The 17,394-nt window shown below is 45.9% G+C and overlaps 4 protein-coding genes across 4 annotated transcripts; 3 read left to right on the top strand and 1 right to left on the bottom strand.

Moving 5' to 3' along the window:
• Window positions 1–240: 240 nt before the first annotated feature.
• On the top strand, window positions 241–2,291 carry LOC127786316 (uncharacterized). Its single transcript, XM_052313674.1, has 2 exons — window positions 241–832; window positions 1,588–2,291. The coding sequence occupies exons 1-2, from the start codon at window positions 332–334 to the stop codon at window positions 2,152–2,154; spliced, it is 1,068 nt and encodes a 355-aa protein (XP_052169634.1). The 5' UTR covers window positions 241–331; the 3' UTR covers window positions 2,155–2,291.
• A 2,915-nt stretch (window positions 2,292–5,206) lies between these two features.
• Window positions 5,207–6,706, top strand: LOC127786318 (protein HAIKU1-like). Its single transcript, XM_052313677.1, has one exon. The coding sequence runs from the start codon at window positions 5,431–5,433 to the stop codon at window positions 6,313–6,315; it is 885 nt and encodes a 294-aa protein (XP_052169637.1). The 5' UTR covers window positions 5,207–5,430; the 3' UTR covers window positions 6,316–6,706.
• A 3,083-nt stretch (window positions 6,707–9,789) lies between these two features.
• LOC127785975 (putative WEB family protein At1g65010, chloroplastic) lies at window positions 9,790–13,082 on the bottom strand. The gene is made up of 3 exons (XM_052313299.1): window positions 13,060–13,082; window positions 12,700–12,874; window positions 9,790–12,589 (listed from the first exon to the last, which is right to left on the bottom strand). The coding sequence occupies exons 1-3, from the start codon at window positions 13,080–13,082 to the stop codon at window positions 9,974–9,976; spliced, it is 2,814 nt and encodes a 937-aa protein (XP_052169259.1). The 3' UTR covers window positions 9,790–9,973.
• Window positions 13,083–14,181: 1,099 nt separating this feature from the next.
• On the top strand, window positions 14,182–17,253 carry LOC127752576 (uncharacterized). The gene is made up of 7 exons (XM_052277987.1): window positions 14,182–14,503; window positions 14,572–14,673; window positions 14,964–15,078; window positions 15,767–15,882; window positions 16,000–16,188; window positions 16,356–16,501; window positions 16,874–17,253. Exons 1-7 carry the CDS (start codon window positions 14,367–14,369, stop codon window positions 17,053–17,055), a joined length of 987 nt encoding a protein of 328 aa, XP_052133947.1. The 5' UTR covers window positions 14,182–14,366; the 3' UTR covers window positions 17,056–17,253.
• The last annotated feature ends 141 nt before the right edge of the window (window positions 17,254–17,394 follow it).

The following is a 17,394-nucleotide window of genomic DNA, read 5'->3' as shown; positions in this document are numbered from 1 at the left end:
TTGAGGTTGAAGGCGTACGTGTGCTAGATGGACTGGGCCGTAGTACGTATATGGGCCTAGTTGCAACGGCTAGTAGGTGGCGTGTAGACGGAGACGGGAGGCGAGGCGAGCGGCGCCGCGGAACGGGACAACGGTCATATTACCGACCGTTGTACTCCACCACCCACGAACGAACGAACGGCTACGCACTTGCGTTTAAACTTTAAAGCAGCAGCAGCAGCAGCAGCCGCCTCCGTCCGTCCGTCCGTCTCTCTCTCTCTCTCTCTCTCTTCTTCTCTTGTCAGTCTCGCGCCTCCTCCTCCTCCTCATACGCAGCAGCAAGCAGCCAAGCATGGAGACGCCCCTCTCCAGCAGGAGGATCACCCGCTCCATGGCCAAGGCCTCCGCCGCCGCCCCCGACGCCACGTCCACGGCCCACCCGCCGCGCCCCGCCCTGCACGACATCACCAACGACTCCCCCATCGTCGGCCTCGCCGCCTCGGGCCTCCGCACGCCGGCCTCCACCGCCGCCATGGCCCGCCCCACCAGGGCCTCCCGCCGCACCCCCGGATCCGGCGAGGCGCTCCTCCGCGGCCAGGTCAAGACGCTCCTCCAGAAGGTCCACCACGACGCCTCCTCCTCCTCCTCCTGCACCGCCGCCGCTCCTCCCTCCCCCAACATCCTCCGCATCCACGCGCCCATCCACGCGCTGCTCGGTCTCGCCAGGTCGCCCGCCCACCTCCTCGCCCCCACGCCGGCCAACACTCCGCACCTCACCGCCGCCGCTCCTCACGCCTTCACCATGACGGTGCCATGCGTCCTCGAGGAGGAGGAGTTGCTTTCCAAGCTGCAGGTAAACATTAACCTAATTTTTCGCCCCCCCCCCCCCCCCCATTCCTCCTCCCTTGCTTGCTTCCCAATATGGTTTCCTTTGCTTCTGTTCCACCAATCAATCATGCGTGCAATCATTTTCTTCAAATAATCCAATCCAATCCAATCTATATGTGTGTGTGTTTTGTTATGCGCGAAATTGCTGTTCTAGCTGTAGGACATCCAACATTAGGCGAATTCTGTTCGATTAACCATGCGTCGCAGCAATCATTTTCTAGGATAACATTTCGTTTCTTCACTTGCTGCCCATTCCAAATCTATTAGACCCAAGGATTCAGAAGATGGTACTGTATTTGCTTATTGCTGCGCTTACATTACCTGTAACACGACCTCTGCATTACGTAATGCAGATTTGACAAGGACATTTGTCAGGTGTTGTACATGAAATTCAATTTGTCTATATCTTCAGTCTGGTATTGATTCTACACTGGGTGCTATTCTGTTGGATTGTTCTAACATAATAATGTTTGGTTTCCTGGCTTGCTGCATTCAAAATAGATTGGACAAAAGGATCCAGAAGATGCTTATCGCTCTTCTTACATGACCTGTAACACCAACTCTGCACAAGGACATTTGTCATGTGTTTGCAGTACATACAGTAGTACATGCATAAACTTACTTGCCCAAATGTTTGTGTTTGTGTTTGTGAAGCTATCCATGTGTAGTTATTGTTGCAATTGGTCTTGAGCTGATTTGGTCCCTCTGTCTGTGGTGCAGGTCATTGCAGATGCCCTGCCGCCACCTCCAGCTCAGGCGGAGGAGAACCACCTTGGGGAGTGCAACCGTGCACTGGTGTTCGACGACTCCCCCGGGAAATCGGACCTGTCCAATGCTGCCTCGGTGGTCTCGTCGTCGTCCCTCTCGTTCCAGGACAGCAGCAGCACCGACAGATCACCGGACGACGACAGCTCATCGGCTTGGTCAATCCAGGTCAATGCCAGCTCCGAGAAGGGCGACGAGGACACGTTCACTGATCAAGACCCAGAGGAGGAGGAGGAGGAGTGGCTAACAGAAGATGATGATGATGATGAGTGCTTTGATGATCTGTGTGAGGGGATGAGTAAGATGTCTGTGTTTAACGATGAGGAGGAGGAGGACAAGAAGGCTGGGCTGCCTGCGTTTCAGGGGAAGCACACCAGGTTCATCTACGACAGCGACGGCGAGATGGAGAGGGAGGACGTGGCGCATGTGCCGGTGGAGAACTGCACCATGGTTCTGAGGGGCCTGCCGGTGCCGGAGGGGAAGCATCTCCGCTTCCACGAGGTGGAGGAGGATGAGGAATAGAATGACATTGCTACCAGTGATACACTTCGCATCCAAGCAACAAAAACAACATTGCTACTATAGTAGCTTCTTCTTTTTCTTTTCATCTGGACAGACACATTGATTCAGTCTACTGCAATATAATGCCTTCTGTGTTTCGCTTCATGTTTCAGTTCTTCTGAATGCCTTTTGAATGTTACAACTGAATAATGCAATGCAATGCAAATATGCAATGTTCCATTACCCTTCGTTCAGTTGCATGTTTATGTGAAAGCATCAATTACCCTTCGTTTTTCGAAAGAAGGAGAAGAAGTTCAGACAAGGTCTGAACTTCAATTCCTGTTAGCTGCCTGGCATATTACTATTTGCAGAGCAATTTCTTTCTTGGCCCAATTGGACCATTCCTGATACTGGAATGTGGAAACTATCCGAAGGAAGAAGAAATCATTAAATCAACGAAGCAATACAGGGAGATGGAGATTAAAAGATTTTCCCTCCATTTAATATTACAAATCGTTTTAACTTATCTTTAAGTCAAAATTCTTTAAGACTAAATTTATCAAAAACATAGTGACATTTTCAACACAAAATAAGCATACTATCTAAATGCCCCCTCCGTTTTAGGTTATAGATGTCAAACTGCTTTAAATTTGATTAAGTTTAGAGACAAATATAGTAATATTTACACTACCAAATTAGTTTTTATTAAATTAATAATTAAATATATTTTTATAATAGATTTATCTTGGATCGAAAATATTACTATTTTTTATACAAATTTAGTTAAACTTGAAACAATTTAATTTTTGACCAAAGTCAAAACATTTTATGACCTGAAACGGATGGATGGAGTAATTAATTTGAAGTAATTTAATGAAATAACAGATTTAGTGAAATTAATTAGAAGTAAATGATTTGCTTTTTTTATAAATTTAGTTAAACTTAAGGAAGATTGATAAGAAAAAAGTTAAAACGATTTATAATATAAAAGGGGAGGAATATTATAGTATTTTTGTTTTTGAGGGGAAGTGTATTATAGTACTTGAGGAGCAAAAACGACATGCATCGTCGTTGACTGTCATTTTGTCTTGTTTGGCTTTAGTTTCCTTGCTATCGCTTGGCGTTGCCCTGCCAACATCAGCTTAGTTTCCCTGCTAATTACGTCTTCACAAATTTCCTGTTCATAAATAAACCCTACTATGTCTTCACAAAAGCTTGTTATTCCTGCAGTTTTCCACAAGTTCGGTGTTATCGCAAGGAAAACAATGTTGAGTTCAGAAGAAAACGTTTCTCAAAAAAAAAAAAAAAGTTCAGAAGAAGACATGGAATAATTTGCTGGATGTGCATGCAACAGCTGGCCCAAGTCAACTTAATCGGTTGATGTAAGAAAGAATGTTTCTTTTACACAAAAAGGAAATTATATAAGCAAAGCAGGTATCTCGAGAAATTATTAATTTGTCTAGCTTGTTCAACTTTATTTCATAAGTAAGTAGAACCGATCTCCATAGCTTGGCGTTTAGATTAGCTTATGAATTAGGTTAGGTTTTTTTAGGACGGAAGGAGTAGTTCCTTATGTCGGTAGAACATGTCGTTTGGGGCTTTCTGCAAAGGTCCAGAAAAAAGACTGAAGTTTTACCTCATTCTCAGTATAACGACTACGTTCAGTAAGGAAGCAGTATCATTTCCCTTAATTTGATACAATATCAAGATGTCTCAATAATCATTACTATCAAAATCATTATGCACCTTGTATGCATATACAGATACTCTTGTACTGTACTAGATTTATTTTTGACCTGAAGAAGCAGGACTTGATGATTGTTAGCATCGTTGTTGGTCAATGGCTATTAGTAGTAGCTATGACTGTGTTTAGTAGGTCTTGGATTCCAAATTCAGAACGCGGAGGATAATATGTGGTCATCTGGACACGCTATTGCAATTGCAGGCATTGATATCTGAAGCGCGTTGAAGTGGAGTGCCCTCTAGCTCCCTCCCTGCTTGCTGATGCCGCAGTTCGTACGTGAGTTTTGGTTAACGTTTGAGTAAATTAAGATAAGCACCCGTGTTAAGTCTCACCGAATAAACTGAATAAGAAGAAGAAGGCACATCCGATCCTATCACCTATGGCGATGTTTGTTCAATACTTGAGTCCTTTTTTTTAGATAAATACAGTACTTCGGTCTGGTGTATTTTGTGGTGCAATTTAACTCCATAAATTGCTTTCAGAAATGTGCAGACCTAGCAATGTAATTTCAAGGTCTAGTAATGTAAATGAGTGAAAGAAAACATGAAGAAAATGAAAGCTGCTAGGGTTTGCTGGCAAGAAAGAGAGGATTGAGAACCAAAACTCGTCAAAACAAACACAAGTGAAATGATTTGGTTCCACTAATTTCGTGTATTATTAATTGACAGTTTTGTGCGAAGGAAAAAAAATACAAAGGGGTTTTCTGCACAATTCTAGATGCAATTTTTTAATCCTACAAAATATGCCATGAGTACAAGGTATACTCATAGATAGTTAGATGGATAAATGACTCTCTTTATTTACATTAGTGATTCAAATGTGTATTTTTAAAGTAAAGTGACTTGTCTAAATAAGCTGGATTACCCTTTATACATTTTACTTAAATCTCTTTGTCTCCTTTATCTTGCAGAGACTGTAAATTCATGAGGTGATGAGATTATTACTGCAAATTGGATATGGAGAAGTTGTTCCTTTTTTCTTGTGAAAGAGCGAGAAGTTGAGACTGAGAAGAGCAGCCAGCAATGGACACAGGAAATGGGAGCAAGAATCTTGCTATACGTACGACGGAGCCATACAATTTGTGTCCGACCGAGTGATGCAACTAATCACTGAACTTGTGCTTATACATACATATACTAGTCGGATGGATGGGATCAACGTATAGGTCGGACGTATAGCAATTTTATGAGAGTAAATAGGGATCAGTAGTACTGTACTAGTAGTAGTAGATTCGCTTGCCGTCACTCTCGTCCCGTTTGCCGCTGCACTGCACTGTTGCCCTCGGCCGCTGGCTGCCTGGATTAGTGGTGGTGACCCAAAAGTCAAGAAAAGAAAAAACAAGTTGCACTTGCAGTTTTGCGGCTCACTTCCCCTTCTCCTTCCCCTTCCGTGTGCATCCCGGCTTCCTCTAGCTCCGCCCTCGACGCCAACCCCACCAATCCGCCGCCTCCATGCCCTCCCCTTCCTCCCCGGCCTGAGATTAGCTTCGCCGCCGCGCCCAATCGCCCCGCCCTGCTGCTCCCCGCCGCCGATTCCGTCCCCCGTCCACCGCCATGGATCGCAGCAGCAGCAGCAGCAGCAACAGCAACCCGCATCTCGGGGTCAACAAGCTCGGCCGCAACATCCGCAAGGCCACGCCACCGCCGCCGCAGCCGCAGCCGCCGTCACGCCCGCTGCAGCCGCAGCCGCAGGTCTACAACATCAGCAAGAACCAGTTCCGCGACATAGTCCAGCAGCTCACCGCGGGGACCCCCTCCCCGCCTCCGCCGCCGCAGCCACAGCACCAGCACCACCCGCACCGCCCGCTGCCGCCGCAGCACCAGCAGCCCAAGCCCCCATCCATGCGCCTTCAGAAGATCCGCCCGCCTCCCATCTCCACCCCCGTCGCGCGGCCCCCTCCCGTCCACAACCACCAGATCCCCAACCCTAACCACAACCCCGCCTTCCACCGCCCACCGCCGCCGCAGCCCATGCCCATGCCTATGCCTGGTCCCCCCGTCTGGGCTGACTCACCGGTCACCGCCTACATGCGCATCCTCGAGAACTCCCTCTTCAGCGCCACCCCGCCAGGCGCCGCCGCCGCTGCTGCCGCTGCCGCCGCTGCTGCTACGGGACAACAGGCCCCTCCGCACCACCCTCATCCCCCACCCCCGCCGCCGGTGCCGTCGCCAGGGATACTCCCCTCGCCGAGCGGCTTTCTCAACCTGCTCTCGCCCACGCCCAGGTCGCCCTACCCGCTGCTATCGCCGGGCTTCCAGCACCCGGGGCCACTCACGCCCAACTTCCCCGCGCTGTCGCCGCTGCCGGGCACTGGGATCCTGGGTCCAGGGCCCATGGCTCCGCCGTCTCCTGGCCTCTGGTTCCCGCAGTCGCCGTCAGGGCTGCTCTCGCCCTCCGGGTTCTTGCCAATTCTGAGCCCAAGGTGGAGAGAGATGTAGTGCACATCGCTCGCCGCAGCGCAGCACAAAGCTCCCGTGAAGGCCACGGCCGGGTAACATTTGACGCTAGGGTTGTAGCTACTGTGAGGTGAATTGGTCGCTGCCCCGGGGATGGGCGCAGGTGGGTTGCAGCTTCGGACACCACTATTTGTTGCTCTCACTTACTGCTTGTGTGATTAGTCAGTCATTATATCAGTCAGTCTATAAGGTGGTTGCTCATATATTTGTAATTGTATAACTGGGAAAGTTTTTAATTCATTCACTTCTCTTAGCTGCAAAAACCTGGACAGCAAAACTGGGCATGTTGTAGTTTAGACTCTTGAGTGATTAGGCTTGAAACATGTAATTGTAAAACTTTAGTTCATTAAAGATTAGCCCTTTCTCGCTGTTATTTTGCTTACGAGTGATGTTTGGTTTACCTACTCTTGAGCAGAATGTTTGCCCTACCTTTTTCTTTCCTAGGGGGAAGCTAACTTTTAGACATCAGCTTGACAGGAAGATCAGCAACTCTGTCTTATTTGTACCAACACCTATCAGATGAGAGTTGAGGTTTAGTACATCATTGTTATCGCTATCACTTTTTGAGCGCTTGCCAGATATACTCATATATCTTTACAGCAATATGGAATTAATATTCCTTATCCCTAAGTGTGTCATGTATATCTTTACATTGTGATAGATACCGCAGCAATGTTACTTTCGAATTTGGGAAATGCCACAATGTGAATCATGCTAGTCTTTTCATGCATACATGGAGCTTGATAAGCTTGGTTAGTTGGTTGCATATCCATGGTTGAAAAGTATTGGTTACTGGTTTCTGCCAGGGATATATATACCTTTTTGGTCCCAGTTATTAGCATCCAAAAATGTCCATATACTTTTTTGTACGAATGGGGATACACTGATATACTCTTTGGCTCTTGTATGCTACTGATTCATTTTCTTGTGTACCTACAATGTGTGATGGACCCAAAAGTTATGCAACACACTGCCAATAATATATCCTCTGATTGAAACTTTCAATGTGCAAAAAAAAAAATTCTAGATAAATTTGATATTTCTTGAAATGGTGTGGTTGATGTGTATTATTCTGTGCATCACAGAAATGCTGTTGCTTTTGCAAGTGGGGGTTCCTGGGTTATCTTAATTTTCTTCTAGGTTCTAGCCTTTTGAGTTATATGGCTTATTATAGTCTGCTATTCCTCTGTTCTAGGATTAATTTGACATCTCCTTGTGAATCCTGGCCTTGTAATGATAAGGTAGGGAATAACTAAAGGGTGGTTCGTGTTGTTCTCTATATATAGGCAATCAGTATTCTTTGTGCACCTCATACCTTTGTAAGTTAAAAGAGTATTATTGCAATCATTATCAAATTTTGTAAGTTAAAGAGTATTATTGCAATCATTATCAAATTTCATGGTAATGGCATGATAGTTTTTCTGAAAAGGAACAAGGTGTATGACCATGCCATGCTTGCTTGTCGAAGCTAGGGCAGCTTCCAGAAAGCAATACCGTTGCTACATTGTGGTATTGTTGCATAATACTTTCAAGGATGAAAATTTGAATCTCTGGATGGCTTTCTTTTACAGCTTTTGGTCCCTTGTACTCCGGATTCAGGGAATCTCATGCTGCACATAAGTAACCTTTCCAATTCTCTTTACCTGTTCTAATGCAATACTGGTATTTCTCCACTTATTTTGAAGAAATTAAAGACATTGCATTTGCCATATCAACTACACCATTGTACCATACTTTCCTGCTGTTTCTGGTCTGTATCCAAGCATATTTGCTTCAGGGTAACAAGTTAAATACCAGGGTGACACGAGTGACAAGTAATTAGCCAGCTGTAACTCTGTTTTTGAAGGCTTGTGTTGGTTAGCAGGCGTGCCAATCATGCCGGATAGCTTAGAAGCGTTACACTGTCTTTGTAATCGTGAAGATAAATTTGGCAGACGTGGTACAATTTTTTTTAATAAAAAATGTAAAGCAGTACTAGCTGTTTGCCTCGTCGTAGAAGTAGAAGGGATATATTCATTTGGTGATGCGGTATTTGTGTAAGCAAATGGATGTTGCTAATGCTTGGCGTGTCCGTGTGGAGAAGAAGAATAAATAATCCTTGCATAGCTTTCCGGGGTCAGCCGGAAATATGGGCAATTACAGGACGTAAGACATTTCTGTGGTCAAGTAAATGACGTGGCAAATTCCAGTTTACTTTAAGGGACATATATTTGCGTGGGGGCCGTGGACGGCTGACTTGGAAATGGGCCAGCAATCTTTATTTGTAGTGCTTCATTATATTGCTTGCTGATTCTGGATCTGGTCAAATCAAATCTGGATCGAATTCTTCACATTCACAGGTTGGAGCGTACTGCGTGTGGCGAGCAGATTAACCCTCTGTTGATCTGGCTGGCACCACTTGACTGGCTAAGCTAAAATGCTCTTCTTATACAAAGTGGCTGTCACCATCACTCATGTACCTTGTTTTTCATTTTCTTTGTAAGTATTTTTTTTGGTCACTTTGTTCTTGTGGGATATAATCGGCGTGTTCTTTGCAATTTGCAAAAGAAAAGCGGGGAGAATATGGCAAGAGGCAGGCACAGCACATATACTAGAGATGATGATGATTATGATAGTGATGTACTTCCAGTCCACAAACCGGCCTCTATCCGAGCTGGTGGAGCGCCTGCTGGTAGCCTGGTAGTATGTTGTTTGTTTGGCAACCCACAATTATCAATAATACAAGTATGTACTCCTTTTGCCTTGACTAAACGAGACATTTCTTATACAACGAATCTGAACATGACTAAACGAGACATTTCTTATACAACGAATCTGGACATGTAAAACATTTCTGTATTCTAATTATATGTTGGATTATTTTGGGAGAGAGAGAGTATCTATCTACATATTGCTACTGCTAAGCTATTACTACTAGGAGTACTCCAGAATCTGATGAAGACGATTAATCCAATCCATCCTGCAGGCTGCGGGAGGACAGGAGTGGAGGGAGACGGACCACCACCCATGTATCTGCATCTGTATCATTCCCAGTGGCCCAGATCTATCGATATGATAATGATGATGATGATGATGATGATGGGAAAGACAAATTAATTATTGACTTTTCAAAGCACACCCTCATCCGCCTCGCTGAAATCTTTGACCAGGACGACGACTACTGGAGCCTGCAGCCGCCTGATGCATCCAATCCAACGGTAACAAACTGGGGGACCTCTTTTCTTATCTTCTCTTCCCTTCTGTTATTATAGTACTAGTATACTCCATGATGAATATCAACGGTTTTAGATTTCAATTCTGCTAGCATGTCCAACTATCCTTATTCAATCATGCCTACATACTGAGGGAGTAGATAGTACTTTTTTTTTTGAAAGGAGTGGGAGTAGATAGTACTAGCAGCTGTGATATTTATTTTACAGCAAAATGGGTGATTTCTGGATTCAGAGTTTCAGACATTTCATATGGATACATGTTGCTTCTGTACGTTTATGGTTCGGTGACAAAATCACTCAATGGGTACAAATTAACGACCCTAACACTAGTACCAAAAACCAATAACCAATAACCTGAACATATATGGAGTAGTTGCCAGGAAATTAAAGAACGGGTTGTTAGCATAGGGTGTACATGGAATTCGAGTTTAAGATACTAGTTTGGCATGGCTGTTCAACTTGGTGAAATGAGCTTTCTTCTTGAGCAGGCTCCCGAATTTCTTCAGCAAAGCCTTCTTCTTCTTATGCTGGTTGTGCTGCTCCTTGTTGAAAGACGACGTCGGCCCATGAATCAGCGGTCCATTCATCTGCTCTACAGCTGCATCGTCTCCCTGCGACTCGATCTCCTCATCGTCGCTCGACTCATTATCATCGTCGTCCCTATGCTTGCTTATGTCATCTTCTATGATCTTGCTGTTCTCAAGAGTCTTCACCTCCATTGCTGAAGCCTCCTCCTTTCCATGCTTCACTATCACCTGCTGCTGCTGCTTCATGATCACCGTCTCCACTTCGACGTGCTTAATCTCATCCTCTTGGGTTCTCCTGTTGCTGCTGTTCACATCATCTCGCACATTGTCCATGGGCGAGCAGATCATCTTCCGGAACATGTTGTGCTGCTTCTCTGGGCTCCTGATAGCCGCCACTCCATTAGCCGAGTACTCTCCTGCTAGCTTCCTAGCTGTGGAGGCCTCTGCAACCAGTGAAGAGAGCTCATCGATCTTCGCTTGCGCAGCGGCCTCTCTCGTCCGCAGGCCGTCGTACTCTCGTGCAATGCTCAGTAGCTCCTCCTCCTTCTCCGCAAGCGTCTCCTTCAACCTTAGGCTGCTGATTTTCTCTTCTTCGGCGGTCAGGTTGGCCTCGGTCATCTTGGACTCGAGCAGCCTCAGCTTGGCCTGCAGCTGAGCCTTGTCATCCTTGGCAGCATTTGCTTCTTGCTCTGCTGCTTTCAGTGATCCCAGCAACTTGTCCATTTCCAGCTTCATCAGTAGTACCTTGGATTTCTCTGTGCCTTTTGCCGCCTCTTCTTCTTCGGCTTTCTTCGCAGTTGCCTCTGCTAGTAGCTTTGAGAGCTCGTTGGCCTTTGCCAAGGCAGCTGTCTCTCTGAGACGAAGGTCAGTGACCTCATCATTCAGAGCAAGCACTTCCTTCTCCTTTCTTGACACAAGGTCCTTGAGGCCTACTGTGCTCTTGGACTCATCAGCTGTTTGTTGAACGCCAGTAGATGAGATGCTACTACCTTCTGAATTGGTGAGTTCAGATTGTTTCAGTTTATCAAGCAGCCGGGTTCTCTCTGCCCTGAGCTCCTTCACTTGCTTCTCTGCAGCTCCAAGTGACACCATTAGACTGCTCATCTCTGACTTGATAGAGCTCATTTCTTCTTCTGATCTCCTGATCATTTCTACAAACCCGGCCTCTTTCGATGCCCATTCGTCGTTGGAAATCTTGGCTTCTGAACCCAGCTTCTCAACTGTCTTGCTGATGCATTCAACCTCGCTCTTGGATTCATCAAGCATTAGCTGGTACCTGTCCTGTGCATTCTTCATCTCTGCCTTGAGCTCGGATATCTGAAGCTGTGCACTGTCCAGCTCTGTCTGTTTTGCCAGTACACGTTCCTTGGCTTCTCTTGCTTCCGATGACACTTCGCGCAGCGCAGCCGCTAAATCTTCGACGGCCTTCTTGGCCTTATCCCTCTCATCTCTGGCACCATCGAGCTCCTGCTCAATCCTGATCTTGTCTTGAGACAGCAGGCTGATCTGCGAGTTCACCGTCTTCTCGTTGGTGACAACCTGCTGATGTGCTTCGTTGAGCAGCTTATGTTGAGAGGTCAAGCGATCAATGGTGGCCTGCAGCTGATGCGACTCCTTGGTTGCAACGTCGAGGCGCCTGTTGGTCTCCAAGAAGCACTCCTTGTACTCGCGCGCTTCCTTCTCCAAGGATGACACCTTCTCTTTGAGCTGGACGACCTGGGATTGCTCGTGCTGCAGCATGGATTTGCATTCGTCGAAGCTGCTCGTCAGTGACTGGAGCGAGTCCTCGTTGGATTTGTTGAGAGAGGAGAGTTCGTGGAGGCGAGCTTGAAGCGACTCTGCCTTGGTCTTCCACTCCTGCGCGGCGAGGTTGGCATCGGCCTCTGCCCTCTTGGCGTAGGCGATGTCAACCTTGAGGCCATGGAGCAGCTGCTCTGCTCTGCCCACCTCCTCCTTCCGAGACGCCTCTGCGTTCTGGAGCTCGGCTCGTAGCCCGGAGGCCTCGGACTCCAGCTTGGCGACGATCGCCGTGGCCTCCTCTGCTTTCGTCTCCAGCTCCGACTGGAGGCGGGACACCTCCGCCGCCAGGGTCGCCGCCTTGTCGGCGTTGGCGTCGGCGATCTGCCTGGCCGTGTTCGTGGCCTCGACGGCCAGTGCCAGCTCGTCCTTGACCGTGCCGAGCTCGGCGGCGAGCTCGGCGCGGCGCAGGTCGATGGCGTGGCACCTGGCGTTCCAGTCGCGTTCTTTCGTCTGCGCCAGGTCGATGGCGAGCTGCTCACGCTCGATGGACTTGAAGCGCTCGAGGTCGAGGGCCTCCTCGGCGGCGCTCTGAGCGGCGTGGGCGGCGTCGGCGAGGCGGCGGGTGAGGGAGAGGTCGTGGAGGAGTTGGGCCTTGTCCCTGTCGATGGCGGCCAGGTGTTCCCGCGCGTTCTTGAGGTCCTCCTGCACCGCGTTCAGCTGCGCCTGCAGCAGCTCCGCCGGCGGCCTCGCATTCGCTCCGCGCGCTTTCTGCAATCTCTTCGATCCATGTACATATCAACCGATCAATCAAGAAATCAATAAAAACTGAATTCGTTGATCGATGCGAATGCATTTGATCCAAGTTAGTCGGGGTAAATATTACGTACATCGGGAGTTGTGGCCCGGGATGCCTTGAAGGATCGTCGTTCTGGCTTGGGTATGTCCATGGAAGATTTGTCGAGCAGCGCATTCGCATTCGCATGCGCATTGTTGGAGGTGGAAGCAGCTGATGATGGCCTGACCTGCTGCAGCCTAGCAACTCTAGGCACCGATGAGGAAGCCCTGCAGACGATTTAGCTTTGATCACCATCTATCCATCTTGTTACTCCAATTAAGAGAATCAAATACTAGACATGAATACATATCTGACGACTGACTATTGATGCAGCAGCAGCAGTAATAAAGCTAGTATTAGATGCCTTAAAATTAACACAGTGCAAATGCAATGCAGGGAGATGCACACATACTTGGGCTTGGATGCTTGCTGCATTTTGTTGGCCGGCCGGAGCGTACAGTTTTAAGTTGAGAGATGGAGCATGCTGCAATGCACACAGACAAATGATCTCTCGTCCTATTTGTTAGTATGAGCTACTCCTATATGATAGTATTGATCCATCGATGATATATCCAGGTCCAGTATGGCAACAATGGACGTGCTGGGCTGTTTCGTCCCTTAATAATTATGGCATGCAGACCACTACTCTAATGTTATACGCATGTTGAGCTGGTGATGATCGATACGATCAGTGCTTTTGCCTGACGTTGATGCCCAACACTAAACACGATTACATCATACTCTTTAACTCATGGCCCCATGTTTGACACACGTACTATTCTTCTTCAAGGTTTTATTTTGCTTGATGATTTCTTATTTAAAATAATGGCATGCCAACACAAACCTGAATTCTAAACTCTAAAACTAAGGAATTTTGTGGCTTCCAAGTTATGGCAACTTTGAGGAATAAAAAAATATAGTTGTTGATGTTTTATATGTGAGGTGTATGAATAAATGCAGTTGCATAAGATTTTTGTCTTTCAACTTGGACCTTATTATGGTCCATTTGATCACTCAGCCTGTCGAAATACAGCTAGTCGCCCCAATTGTCTTATTATCAAAGACACCACCACCATTAGTGAAGTGTTTGAGAGCACAAGCAACTATCCAGCTCCAAATTAAGGTTCTTATATATTACTGAATGTGATATTTTTGTGTCCCCAAATTTTGGATCCATACCAAGTGTATAATATAAAACGGTATTTCTTGACTATAACAGATGATTTTTTTTTGACACCAACAGATGATTTGTTGGTTGACAGTAGTACCAACACAGATGCAAGTAAAACATGAATCTGAATTCTGAAGTTGTCCGTTCAAAAAAAAAAAAAGAATTCTGAAGTTGTCGAGGAAGGAGACAAAAAAGTGTAAGTTTACGGAGTTTGATAACTGGGCCATTGGACCGTTCGAAAAAGATAAGTGGGCCATTGGTATGAGGCCCAGCAGATAGGCATAAGGCGAGGCCAGCCCATGGGGCAGTATTCCTTTCTTTCAACTTTTGGCAGAGTCCAAGCTTAGTGGCTAAGCTAAAGCAGAGGAGGACGACAGACAAACTCAAGTGAAGACTGGAGATTTCTTTCTTTCTTTCATTCCTTTCCTCCTGCGAGTGCGAGTGCGATCGCGATCCGGGGCAAGGCAAATCCGATTCCGAGCTCAGAGGCATCAGGCGTCGAGTTCGTCGATCGATCGCTGCAGAGAAGCAGAGAGAGATCGAGAGAGATGTGGGTGGAGATTCTGTGCGGGCTGTTGGCGTACAAGATCATCCGCCGCGTCTTCTTCGCCGACTCCGACGACCCCGCGCACCTCGCCGACCTCGATTCCGCCCACTCCGACCTCTGCTTCGCCCTCGCCTCCAGGTTCCGTCTCCCGCCCCCTCCCCTAATCCTCCCCCGATGCCCTAAATCCCCTATCTCCCTCCCTCCAGGCTCGAGAAGCTCTACTCCGCCCGCTGCTTCGTCGGCCTCCGCATCCCCGACCCCGACGCCGGCGAGCGCCAGCATGTCGACCTCGTCCTCCTTACCAACAGGTACGTCCTTCCTTTCGTCCCCCCGTCTTCCTCCCCATTAGTACCTCTACCCTACATCCCCTGCTTATTACAGATTTCTTCAATTCTATGTACGGATTTGTACCACCTCTCTACTGCACCTCACAAGTTCACAACACTAGAATCGACCAATCCACACTGGCCTTCACTGTAATTTGCATACCGCACTACAATTCATCGATCATTAATGTGTGCGTTTGTATCATCCATGTTCAATTACTTGTGGGGATATTGCTTTGTGCAACCAACTTCTCACCTTCTTTCCTCAACAGGGAGGTCATGGTAGTGGCTATCCACAACATTTCTGGTTTTGTTGAGGTCGATAAGGATGGCAACTGGACTTGCCCCAGTGATAAGAAGAACAAGCATGGTGTTATCCCAAACCCGGTATGTCATTTATTTCCTTCACTGCCTCATTATGACCCATTGCCATTGCCTCTTGCAGTAAGGCACCATGTATATTGCAACTCTTGTTTTCATTCGGTGCTATACTCTTGGGTGAAAAAACAAAAAACAAAGGCAACATACATAATTAGGCTCCGTTTGACATTTTGGTAGATTATGGTCATCTTGCTTGGTGCAACTTCTTTTAGACATTTCAGCGCTTGGCAAATTTCTTTTCTCTCGATCTTTGTTGCAGATGATAACTATTATGTTCCGAAAATTTGGAATAGTTGTGAGAAACATAACAGTTGATGGCATAATTTTTCTAACCTTAAGTTTATATAATTAAAAGGAACTGTACCGATTATAAATTTCCATTTCCACAGCAACTTCAAAGTAAGTTATAATGATGCTAACTGTCATTGGTCAGTGAGGCTTACAACAGACTCTAACCTGTGTACAGATTCTGTCTTGTGACGAAAACTCTTCATGTTGAATTCTTCTGTCATTTAACTTTATGCTGCTTAGTCCCTTACTCCCTTGCTATTATTGTCTTCCAAACCATAAACATATGTGCATATCAGGTCGGAATCTGATTTGGGATTTTGAGTGTTTGAGCGTGCACAGTTGATAGCCCTTCTCGTGTTGAGCATTTTGTTTTGCTAATTGTTTCTTACATTTTGTTCTGTAGGTACTGCAAGTCAATAGACTGGCTGCCAATCTTCAATCGTACTTGGAGAAGAGGGGAGCAAAACTGCCTGATGGTCATATAACTGGAAAGGTTGTACTGCCAAATCCCAACTGCAGGTTAGTTCTTCATATTGAGCTATGTTCTTTGTGATCGTACTTGCAGAATTTTTCTTTCTGTTTTTTGTTTGTCTTTTTATTTTTTAAGTTTTAACTATCTAACAAGTGCTCCACCAGGCCTTCCTATGCCATCACTCTTCAACCAGAAGTTATCTTGTACGATCAATGGAAAGATCTTAAAGCAGATTCCAAAGGTGGACTTTCAACATGGATTAAAGGTGCATTCAGTGGAAGCAAAGGTGACATGCAAGATTCGTTACTCCAAAATCTACATTCCATTCTCAGCACGTCGCCTATGTGGGACAGGTAAAGAACATGGCCATGAACACTTAAAGCGAACAGCCAAGAAGCAATCTAAAATTTATTCCGATAATCGAATCGCAGCCTATCACAGAACATCCGTTACCTGTTAGTTCTGCACAAAGATGTAGAGGCTGAGGTCAAACTTTTATAGTTGACATTTCCTTGTGTAGGTTGGAACTCAAAGGGGACAGGAATATTCTTGGTGAATTCATTGAATTCAAAGGCAGGCACGATGATATTCAGGCCTTGAAATGTCTGAAGAGATCAAAAGTTTGCCGATTCATAGTCCAGAAATCAACTCTGTTTGGAGGTTTTGGTAAGTTTTCTGCACTGTACCTTCTTGTTATTCTGTTTGCGAAGCACTCCTGTGAATGTACATGGGTCGAATAATACTCTAAGGTTGTCAGAAAAATGCATTTGTTTCCTGGAAGCTATGCTAGTACAAAATGAAATAAGAAATGAGAATAGATCAACTGATATGCACGGAAATTGCTTATTGATGTCTTGCACTAATTCATATTTGTAAAATAAAAGGTGATGTCTTGCACTAATTCATATTTGTAAAATAAAAGGTAAATTATATAATTCAGTAGCAGTAGATGATTCTGTTTTCATAAATAAATGAGATAATTAGCTTGATTGACTTGCTACATTTACCTTACCTGGTCGTTTTGTTATTGCATTGCAGGTCGGTCAAGAGTGCAAATATTGTATTCACCACGAGATTATCGTGCTGAAGGAACTTCATCCTCTGAATGGAAAGAGATATCAGTGAAACAATATACAGAAATTCTTTTTCAGCCATTGCACTCGAAAAAAGTTAAGAAGTTCAAGCTGTCAAGTGTTGCTTCTGTGACACTGAGTGCCTAGTGAGTTGAAATTTTATCCACGGGGTACTTCCTGTTGCAGTAGTATATAGAGTACCTTCCTGGCTTCTGTATGTGCTCCTCAGTTAAAGTTTGTCTTGTTGTTTCTGTACACCAACCTGTACTTACTTTAAGATGTCAGTTAGCATGAAATTAGAAAAAAATGAATGATTTGAATATGCCTCTTAATCGTTGATATTTAGTTTCATATCTGTCACTGGAAGCGGAGTCCCTATCCCTTCACAGTATTGCTGGTAGGGATTGTCGGTCTAGTTTATTTTGTTCTTTCTTCATCTATGCGCTAAAGATGTGAGTGGTCATTTTCTCTTCTCCGGACCCACCT

Source organism: Oryza glaberrima, chromosome 10 (genome assembly GCF_000147395.1).
Source record: "Oryza glaberrima chromosome 10, OglaRS2, whole genome shotgun sequence".
Taxonomy (NCBI): domain Eukaryota; kingdom Viridiplantae; phylum Streptophyta; class Magnoliopsida; order Poales; family Poaceae; genus Oryza; species Oryza glaberrima.
This window is presented reverse-complemented; position numbering and strand designations above follow the sequence as displayed.